At 51.7% G+C, this 11,146-nt stretch overlaps 1 protein-coding gene across 1 annotated transcript in view; it reads right to left on the bottom strand.

The window, feature by feature from the left end:
- Window positions 1-11,146, bottom strand: part of NR2F6 (nuclear receptor subfamily 2 group F member 6) — a 20,755-nt gene extending 9,609 nt beyond the window's left edge. Inside the window, exons 1-3 of the mRNA XM_030540190.1 lie at window positions 11,042-11,146; window positions 10,474-10,779; window positions 4,534-4,628 (exon numbers count right to left, since the gene is read on the bottom strand). Coding sequence (XP_030396050.1) covers window positions 4,534-4,628; window positions 10,474-10,745 — 367 coding nt within the window. The 5' untranslated portion in view covers window positions 10,746-10,779; window positions 11,042-11,146. The remainder of the gene's footprint in view (window positions 1-4,533; window positions 4,629-10,473; window positions 10,780-11,041) is intronic.

Below are 11,146 nucleotides of genomic sequence, written 5' to 3'. Positions count from 1 at the left end.
ATGAGCATCAAGAATGGACTTCGGTCCCACAAATGTAGCTGAAACTCCCCCACCCCCAACTTCCAGCCCGGGGAGATTCAAGCATTTGAAGCTTGCCAGACAGACCAGCGTGGGCACTTCATTCACCTGTCCAGTTGTTGGGTCAGATCCCCGAGGGGCCACACCCATTCACACTGGCGGAGGATCTGTCCTGTGGCCCCGATTCACTGAAGCAGCGTAAATGACTCAAGCGTGTGCGAAAGCGTTTTGCTAACTTGGGGCCTAAATCTGTTACCTTGAGCACAGCCTGAAATCCCCCGAGTGTCGCTGCCCACTGGGGCCCGGCGCACAGCTACTTTCGCTGTGCTCATTAACAGATGTCACGCATGTGACTTCACTGGCAAGCAGAGAGCCTTAAGTCATGAGAGACACCTCGCGCCTTGTCTCCAAACCTTTAGCCTCTGCTGCCAACCTGCAGACGCGGGGAGGGAAGGGATGCCATGGAAAAGGAAAATGACTGCAAGCAGGAGGTGCTAATTTCATGGGGGCCCGGAACCTCTGAAAATCAGACGCAACAGGCTCTCTCCTGATTTATGCCATCTGGGAATCTGGCCAGCAGAGGCACCCAATCTCACTGAATGCCACTGGAAACATGGCTGTACGTGAGGAGCTTCAGGAAAGGAGCGAAGAATTTCTTGTTCCTCTTGTTCTAGTCCCAGCTTTGGCCTGGCCTGCTGGGAGACCTTGGGGATGTCACTGCCCCGCTCCATGCCTCAGTTTTCCCATTTCACAGAGGAGGTGAATGATCCTGCCCTCCCGCGAAAAGCACTTCGAGGTCCCGAGATGAAAAGCGCTAGAGACTATTAAATACAAATCCTGCCCGACATCAAGCAAAAAGCAAGTGGTGAATTTGTCTGCTAAACTCCGTTCATGCTGTTACCCATCCTTCCCCGACTTTGCCTCTCATCACATCCTCTCTGACACCTCTTGCCCTGGCCTTGCACCTTGTGGTCTGACACCAAGACAAATTGGGTGTGAAATGCCACCGAGGAGAGCGTCTCGCTTTGCACTGGTGTCAACAATGGCACAAGGAGCAGGGTGGGTGGGGAATCTGGGATGGGGACTGTGGTCACCTCCCACAATAGAGCTTTGATCCCTGATGGGGGTTCTCACCTGCTCCTCTAAGTAGGTCTCTAATGTCCTACGTTCCCCTTGTGCAAATCACTCTGCCAGCTCCACTGCTCAAATCCCTTGTCAGCTCTTCCCAACAGGACTCTGTTGCTTGTCACTCCCTTCCCAAGCAACCCCCAAGGCCCTAGCAAAACCGCAATGTTTGCAGCTAGTCATCCTGTCCAGTCAGTTCTGCTCTCAGACCTCGTGGAGCAACAGTGGCAGCAGCCCCTCTGAAAAATCAGGCAGCCAGGGTCTCAAGTCAAGCATCCTGAATGAGTGGCTGCTTCTGAAAACTCTGGCCTAAACTCTTTTGTTCAAATGAAGATTACAAACCTAGGAACTTGGAATGGCCAAACTGGATCAGACCCATGGCCCATTTAGTCCAGTAGCTTCCGACCATGGCCAAAACAAACTGCTTCAAAAGGAAGGCACAAGAAACCCTGCAGTGGACAGTTATGGGATAATTTGGGGAAATTCCTTCCTGACCTCCATTGGTTTATGCCCTGAAGCATGAAGCTTTATAGCCACTCCAACGCTCTTGGTTATTTTTAATGCTTCCTACAACACCTTTGGATATTCTCATTCTCCATAGAAATGTTCTGCCTCAGTTAAAAACCACTCTGATGCCTTCTGAGCGCCAGTGCTATCTTAGGGCAATGAGTGCCAACGGCCAATGGCGTGTTGTCAGAAAGGATTCGCTGAGATTGCCCCCTTTCAAGTACACTGCCTGGCTCCTTGACTGCGCCTTGTGACATGGCACAGAGGAGTTCCTGATCGAGGCAGGACTCCTGCGTTAAAGGGAGGAGAGAAGGTGCTGAGTAACAGGGATTCCTCTGCTTCCCAGCTCTGGAAAGTTGAGAAACAGACTCAAGGAATGCTTTAAAACGTTCTGGGTTCTACTCTCAATGCAACAGGATGCCAAGATAAAGAGAAGAGCCGCTAACGTCATCTGCTGCCCATACGCCCCCCCCCCCGATACATTGCCACAGAAATGTGCATAACTGAGTCAATATTGGAACTGCAAAGGATTATTCTAAGTTCGTCTCGGTTTCCATCTGCGACCTTTAAAGCTGCTAGGTCAGGTGGTCTGGTACAAGGTTCCAGGTGAGTCATCGAATCGAGCCAAGGCTTTGGCTTTCCAAACAAACACCACCTGTTGGACTGGTACGGGAGCCGCCCAAGGGCAGACTGAAACCGCAGAAAGGGTTTTGTATTCTGCCCTGAGACTGGGATTTCACTGTGACAATAACGGCTGCTCCCAAATCTCACAATCCATGCGGGGATTCCCTGGCCAGCTCTCAGGACGGCAGGTGCGCTCCACAAGACCTTGTGGTAAGGGCCAGATCCTCGACTGTGTTTCCTTGGGGCAATTCCGCTGACGACAAAGGAGTCTTGCTGGCATCAAACCAGCAGAAGGGTATTAGCTCAGTCTCTCCAACTGCAGTCCCTGGCATGTGCATCAACGGTGCACAAAATACTCAGGGGGCAAAATCCTCAAGCGGTGTAAATTGTAGGGGGTGGAATGTAACTTACTAAGAGAAGGAACCCGGAGTTCCTGACTCCCCCAACCCACCCGCCCACTCCCAGGGCTGGTTTTAACACGGATTAAAAATCTAACCCTACTTCCCAGAGGCCCCAGTTCTGCTCCCGCCAGCACAAAGCAGGAAGCATTCCACTGCATGAGAGAGATCAGGCTGGGAGTTTCTAATCCTCCCTAGAACATGCCCAGTCACATCTTGTGTCTTGGGATTTACAGGCCGTTTGGCTGGGCCTCAGCTTCGGGATCTGATCCGGCAACCACCTCCTCTGCTGTAGCATTTACTCACCTGGTTTTCTAGGCAGCTGGCGAGCAGCTTTTACTAGTTCTAAAAGCCAAACAAAAGGAGACTCTGCAGCTGCTCCGTCCTAGGCAGTGCGTGGTGCATTTGGGGGCGGGGGGGTTACTCTCATCTCCTTGTCAAGAGGCACTGGTTCGGATTGCGAGCCCCAGGCACTGATCTAACTGTTGCCCTGGCTCCAATGGTCCCGTCTTACAGGCCAGGATAGTCGGATTGCAGGGGGCACGCTCCTTCCCGGAACATGCCCGGAGACTGGGAGCTGCTGTGGGAAGCAGGACAGGGCCATTATGCTGGTCCCACCCCAGCAGGCAATCTCCTTTGCGGCAGAGGAAGCCCCGGTGCGGGAGGTACGGCTGATTCCTTGACCCTTCCGGACAGCGGGGGGTTAGTTTAGTTGCAGGGAACAGCGAGTGTTTAAAAATACTGGGGGAGGTTTTCAAAGGCAGAGACAAGCGTTAGGCACCCAAATCCCATGGGTGTCCACTGGGAGTTAGGCACCTAGCTGCCCTCTGAGCTTTGAAAACAATCCATCCAGGAGGCATGTACTGACCACCCACAATGCTGACCCACGCAGATGACGGCTGGCCTTTTTAAAAGGCCCTATTGCCTATCCAGTCTCCCCTGGAACTTCAGTGGGTTTTGGTAGCCTAAAGCCTTGATAAAATCCCAGCTAATAGTTAACCACCAGCCCACCTCCCGTTTCCAAGCAACGCAAATGCAAGACCTGGCATTCCAACTGGTCCAGAGCTGTGCTCTAACTCGTGCCCCAAGGGCCTGGCTTTCCAGAGAGCTCAGTTTCCATTAGGCATCAACCCAAGCGGCTGGGTTTTCAAGAACGCCCACTGGTTGTGGAGGTCTCCTGGAAATCTGGCCATCAGCGTCACGATGGCAGCTGTTGGGGGCTGAGAGCTCTCACAAATCTGGGCCTCATTAAGATGCCTAAACGGGAGCTGAGCTCTTGTCAAAACCTGGCCCCAAGAGCTCAAACGTTTGCAGCTCCCGTAGCACCAATGCACGCTGGGGAGGACAGACCTAGATATACTCTGCACTGATTCACAAAGTGACCTTGCATTGGCCACAGCTTATCGGTGCAAGATAGAGCAGCTCAGTGGTTGCTCTAAGTTACGTCCTCTTGCTCTGGTCTCTACGGGTACATCCACCCTGCAGCTGGGAGCAAGCCAGGTAGACAGGCTAGCCAGCTGAACTCTGGCCCCAGGGGTGATAGGCAGGTTTGTTTTCTAGCAGCTACCCATGTGGCAATGTCCAGGCTGCTACTTTTAGCATGCTGGCTTGCGCACAGCTAGCACGTCTGTCTACCCCATGGGGACATATGCCAGCTGGGAATCAGTGTGGCACTGCTCCTACGGCAGTGTCTGTGTGGGAGGCAGTTGACACAGGAGCCAGCTACACCCCTCACATGCACTGGGATCTCTTCTATGCCTGAGGAATGCTCAACTGGCTAGCAAGTGCCAGATTCCAGCATTTGGAGAAGGGCGGGGGGGAGGCCACTCAGGTGTTTTTGCAAAACAGTGGGCCAAGTTACCTTCTTTCCTCATTCCCACGCGAAAGCACTTCTTCAGGCGACAGTACTGGCACTGGTTGCGGTGGTGCTGGTCAATCTGACAGTCTCGGTTAGACCTGTGTGCAAATCAGACAAGAACACGCCATTGCAAGGGGGTAGGAAAGAAGTGTGTTTTGTTAGGTAAGTACAGGGGAAGGTGAGGATGATAGGGCACGAAACTGGGGTTCAATTTACAGGTTCCTCTGTGAGACCTCGAGCAGGTCATGTGATCGTTCTGTGCCTCAGTTTCCCTGTCCAATGGGGACAAAAGTGCCCTGCTACACGGAGGGGTTGGGAGGATAAATACATTAGAGATTTTGACAGGCCCAGATACTCCAGGAATGGGAGCCTGAGGAGTATTTTAGACCGACAGACTGGGCTGAGCGCTGTATTCCATTAATGCTGGGCTGAGAGGCCTCAACAGAAACGGGGACTCCATTGTGCCAGGCACTGCACACACGGACAGCAAGACAGAAATTCTGCTTCGCCGAACAACTCTCGTGGGGAGCAATAACTGCCCCGAGTTGCTGTGACCCCTGAATGAAATTCACCCCTACGCAGAGGCCCAGCACTCGGCCTAGGCCCCCCAGAAGCAGATCATTTTTATTCAGAATGGCGCTTACGAACGTGCGCTTACGTACTCAAGTTCCTCCCCAGAATGGGGGCCAGAGGGCCCATCTGTGCCCAGGACCCATTGCTCGGGAAAGGGTCTAGCCCCCACCTTGCCAGAGCTGCTCTCCCACATGCAGCCGGCTAGGCCTTCCCAGCATGAAGGAGGGGGCAGCAGAGTTTAAACTGAAAACAGCTGAGCCAGCCTTCCTTTTGTTCCCAGATGCTTGAAGAATTCCAGCTATTTCCTATGAGAACATCTCAGCCCTTCCCAGGCAGGGGAGGGGAAGGGTCACTTCTCTTCCCAGCACACATAACTCACTTACCTGCCCTGCTAAGTAAACAGTAGAATAATCCCCGCCCCATTAAAGCCTGTTGATTGCTTTCCCAGGTACTAAGCACTTACAGATTTATTTCCATGGGTCTCACGTTCAGCTCTGCCTGCCTAAGGCCTTGTCGACATGGGTGATTTGCCTGGCTTGGGTGCGGGGGAGCGGGGGGGGGGGGCAATCCTCTAGGGTAGGCAGGGTTAAATCATTATCTGCCCCCGTGCAACCGTGACTCCGCTTTGGAGAAGGGGCTCATGCCAAAGGCACAACACCGGCCCCTCTGAAGTCAACAGCAAAAGTCACTGTGCCAGATCCTGAACCGTCGGAGCTCCACTGAAACCAGTGCAGGGCAGACACCAGTTCACAATCTCTCCTCTCGCCCCTCCAACGCCATCTTCAGTGGGGCCCCACCACTGCAAACAACCATCTTCGCCTGCCTTCAGCTAGACTGAAAACTGGGCAAGTCCCATGGAGACAAGGCCTGAACGACAAAAGCTGGGAGTCGGCAGTGCACCTGACCCCCATTTACCCAGCTTTCTGCAGAATCAGCACCCTCAGAACAATCAGTCCCTGGGGAATGACCAGAGCTTGCCCGTTTCCCCTCTGCATACGAATCCTTTGAAATGGACCAAGCGTGGCATTAGACAATGCACTGCCCTGTTAGTGTTACTGGTAATGGGGGTGGCACCCCATATTTGGTAGGCTCTGCAAACACCTGGTCCCTGCCCCCTGCTCCGAGCGTACAGTGTAAGTAGACTGAAAACGAAGTGGAGAAGGAAAGAAATGAAGCCTATGAGCAACAGCATTGGCTCCTGTTTTGTTTATAGATGGGCTATGCAGACCCAGGGCGATCCTCAGCTGGCATGAATCTGTCTAGCACCATTGTTTTCAAGAGAGCTGTGCGTCTTGCAGCAGTCAAGGATCTGGGCCCGATGGAGCTTTGAGGGGAAGGTCACTTGGGGGGTGCGGGGCATGAGTGGTGAAAAGAGTAAGGGAGGGGACTCAGGGAAGGGTGAAGGATATGAAGAGGATGAGAGAAGGCTCAGTGGAGAGCCGGGCAGAGCCTGGACATGATTGTTACAGGAGTAACAATGCTTGCAAGCCCCACGGGCCCAATCGCGAGCTGGGAGCAGGTCCATGACTGCACGCACCAGCAAGGGTCTCCCAACCTGGCCCGAAACACGAGGCTTGCAAAACCCGCCCAGCCGCTTTCCAGCAACCAAGATCGATTTTCCAGACTGTGTGGAGAGGTAAGTGACTCAGCTGGGTCGCTCTGATAGCGAAGGGTGCTCAAGTCAGAGCAGAGGTGGGGAACCAAGCTCCCAGCCCTGGTCCCATCTTCACGGGCTCTTCTCCTGGCCCTGTGCACGTGCAAACAAGGATAAGCAAGAGAAAACGCATCCCCATCCTCATCACTTCAGGCCTTACATTTTGGATCAACGCCAGACGAGACGTGAATAGGAAAACAATCAGAGAAGTAAATAGACAGGACTCATAACTACCAGCCCCTGCTGCTCTGATCAGGAGTGGTTAAAAACAATGGTAAATACTAATAATTCAGGGGGCCTAAGCCCCATGAAAGCCTTCGGCCCCAATTTTGAAAAGCATCTAAGCCTGCTATGAAATTCCATCTACTTCAAGGAGACTTGCTCTCATTAAGTGTTTTAATGAACAGGGATGAGCAGATTCACATGCTTAAAGTTAAGCACATGGTCAAGTGTTTTGCTGAATCAAAGCCAGGAGTTCGGAGCATTCGTTTCTCTTGAGCGCTGTGGCCCTTTCTGTGCGCTCAGACCCCACTTGCCATCACACTTGCGGTACAAGACGCACGTTCCAACAGTCCGGGACGTGAAGCAATGGATGTTGGGAGAACAAACCCCTAGTTTTCGACCTCTAAGAGAGACGGCAATCCGGAGAGTCTCTCCATGATCCGAACCTAGAACGCACACAGCTGCACTGCCCCAGTGTCTGGAATCGTGGGCCTTCTTCAGCCAGAGATGTCTCCTGCCCAGCTCGCAACTGAACACAATGTGCTGTTTTATTTAAGAGAAGTAAATGGTGGGGTGCGAAGGAGGCTTTAACACACTCCCAAAATCTGATCATGTGCATTCAGGGTGAGTTCCCGCCCCTTGTTTTCAAAGGATTTTGCAAATTGCTACCTTGAGCTTTGCTCCTGCATAAGTAGGACATGGCAGTCACCCCTTTGGGGACTGATTTTCATAAGGGCTCTGCTCCCAAGTAGGCAGTAAAATAAGCAACCAGATTTTCTAAGACGCTCGGCGCATTGGGGGCAGAGGTCTTTGAAGAAAAATGGCTGGAAAAATCTGCCCCCGACTGCGGGCGCAGAGTGTTTGAGAATTTGCACCTTAGTTTGTCAAGGGGGATGATGCATAGACATGAGGATGGTATAAAAGCATGCAAATGAAGCAGAGGATTGGTTCTGACTTTATATTTTCAACGGGATCACTGGCAAAATAACGCATGATCAAGAGAAAGGCAGGGAAAAAAACGTAACCCATGCACAGAGGCCAGTCAATCTGCAAAGAAATCCCACCCATTGCCGGCGCCAGCGTGAGTGAAAGCATTTGGTTATACCTCGGAATCCTGACATGAATATCCTAATTTTTACATGACTCCAGAGATGAGCCATGTACGGATTCAACAACCGTTCATACAGGAATTAATTCACCCTGAATCTAACCACTGTGTTTAACATATTTAAAATGTGTTGCTGATCATAAGTTATCTTAGTGGAGAAGAGATAAATCTAAACATCAGATGACATCTTCATCCCAGAGCTCTGTTACAGAGGTTTGGGCTGGAGCTCGAGAAATCGTTTGTATCACAAATCCTTGTGTAAAGAGGGCGAGAAATTCACAACAGACAAACCGAGGTATGAACAGTGCTTTTGCTCCAATTCCATTCAGACAGCCCAGGTCAAAACCTGAGCTTCATAGACTGAAACTGATCTCTACCAGCTGAGAATCTTGGCCTTGAGTTACAGTAAGGGCCAAAAAAAAAAAATTTTTTTTTTAAAAGAAAAGAGCTTTTTATGTTATTTTAAAACTTAAATAGTTGTATTTAAAGCCAAGAGTTCTTAGCAAGTTCTCCTAGACACACTGTAGCGATACAGGAAAATGTGAGAACACAGGAGATGTGTATGGTGCTAATTATGCAATTAGGATGTGTCATTATTTAATACAAGAACTAAACTGCATCCAACTCAGTTTTTAAAATTCAAATTACAGCAATTTTGGCTTGATGTTGCTGTGACTCCTTTAAGGAAGCCCACTACAGGACTGCCTGGGGAAAGCATTGCATCTGCCCTCGCTTAGGAACTGTGTACTAAGAAACTAACATTTTTATTTTATCCTACATTTCTCTGAGCGCAAAGCGAATAAGCTAACCCCTAAATACGTGCTCTGACCCAAGAGGAGAAAAAATACACTGAAGTTCCAGCTGGAAAGATGTGCTACTTTTCTCAATACATTTGTACCTAACTTCTAAGCAGCAGCAGACAATCGATCTTCTTTCCTTGCAAAAACAAACACTTTTTGCATTTGCCGTTGGTCCCCTCTGTACTTCAGAATGCTGATATTTTCAGTAGGATATATATAGCCAGTCTTCAAGTAACAAGACTAGGTAGCTCTTATCTAGCGCTTTTCATCGGCAGATGAACACTTTACAAAGTCCATAAGCATCATTATCAAGATTTGGGGAAAGAAGGGCACCGGTAGGGTGATATAGCAAAGGTTCACTGAATGTGTTGTGTCCACAGGCCCAGAATTCATAGCGGTGGCAACGTACAGCAGGTTTTTAGGATATCGCAACCTTCCAAAACCCAAAGCGCAGAGGACAAAAAAAACTGCACAATGTTTAACAGCTGCAGGATTAATTTCATGCACACAAGGTCCCTGACGTCAGTTTCACAAGAGAGCATTTCTGCTGTTAAGAACTGAGGATAAAGAGGAAATCAGTCTCACCCCCAGCTAAGAGGAGGTACCGAACAGTACATAGGGGAGTTTGAATCTGGGCCACACGAACTGAGAGCAGAGTGGGTCAGAAACTGCACGATAAATGCAGCAGCACAACTTGCTCTTTGATCAGGTTTGAGCCTCCTGACTTCCACCATGACCAGGGCGGTGAATGACTATTTCTGTTAATGCAGACACTCAGATGCAATATTGGGGAAATCACTTGTGCACCCAAGCTGGTAGGCAGCCATTCTTATGGAATCTACTGGCATAGCAAGTACCGGTATGCAAAATTTGATTTGCAAGAACGTCTAGGGCTTGTTAGGGTACCACACATGCATGTGAGCTTAGATCTGCCTTGTGTTTACTTCTCTGCCTTGGAAAGTAGTCTTCTTCTAAGAGGAGTCAAGGCCACTAGCCAGTTCCGGTACCCCTACCGATTTTAAGACTTACTCCTGATTTACACCGGAGCGAGAGGAGAATCGAGCTCCATAACAGATGAGGATTTGTGCTTTTGGTTCGAATTAGCCGCCACATCAAGTTTTTTAAAAGGCTGCTTTCTGCTGAGGCGCTGGGGAACATCATGATTCATAATAATAACCGCTGCACGTTTGCAGAGAACCGTACAGCCATTAATTAATTAGCTGCCACGCTAGCTGGAGACTGGAAATCTAACCACAAAGAAGAGCCTGCACAGCACCCTGCACCGTGTATCATAACCGTCGCTGGTGCAAGGGACCACACGAGAGGCCAGGAACAGGGCCCATTTTGCACCAGGGTACATGGCCGCCCAAGGGGCAGGCCTGGGGCAAGGGGGGTTGTGGACTCTTCCTCACTGGAGGGTTTCAAGAGCCGGTTAGACAAACACCTGTCAGGGATGGGATCTAGATATTTCAGAGCTGCCATGAGGGCAGGGGCTGGACTAGATGACCTCCCAGGATCCCTTCCTGGCCTACAAGTCTCCGATTCTAGCGGCCATAGCCGCCCAGGCCCGCCAGGTGAGCCCCTACCTGCAGGTGTAACTCAGGTTCCTCCGGATGCTCCGCTTGAAGAAGCTCTTGCAGCCCTCACAGGTGAAGACCCCGTAGTGCTTCCCGCTGGACTTGTCCCCGCACACCGTGCAGTCCACCTGGATGCCCGGCTTGTCCTCGTCCCCGTGCTCCTGGTCGCTCACCCCACCTTGGGGCGACACCGAGTCCTCTTCGGAGGTCCTGGGGTAACCCTTGTCCACCCCGTTGGTGTCTCCGTTCGGGTCTCCCCAGCCTCCAGCCACCATGGCCATATCTCCGGGGGGCAGCCCGAGGAAACAGCGATGCCTTCCAATGGGAAAAACAAATCAGCCGGGGGTGGGGGCGGGGACAGAGCAAAAACGAGCGAGTTAGTGGTTATTTGGCGCAGGAGGGTACCTCCGGCCTGGGGCAGCCGCCCTAACGCTGCGTGGCTCCGGCCTGGGAGCCTCAGCCCGCCCCGCTAGTCCGTGGGGCTGCGCTGGGGCAGGAGCGCTGAAAATCCCAGCGGCGCAGGCTGGGCCCGAGCCCCTTTACTCTGCCCCCCAAAGCCGAGCTCGGCCAGCCCCACCTGGGGAGCAGCCGGCGCCGGAAAAACAAGTCCAACAAGTTTGCCCAGCCAGGGACGGGTGCGCGGGGGCTGGCCGGGCGCAGGTCCGGGCAGCGCGCAGGGCAG

The sequence above is a fragment of the Gopherus evgoodei genome, chromosome 22 (assembly GCF_007399415.2).
Source record: "Gopherus evgoodei ecotype Sinaloan lineage chromosome 22, rGopEvg1_v1.p, whole genome shotgun sequence".
NCBI lineage: Eukaryota > Metazoa > Chordata > Testudines > Testudinidae > Gopherus > Gopherus evgoodei.
Note: the sequence above shows the minus strand (reverse complement) of the source record. Positions and strands in the feature narration are given on the sequence as shown.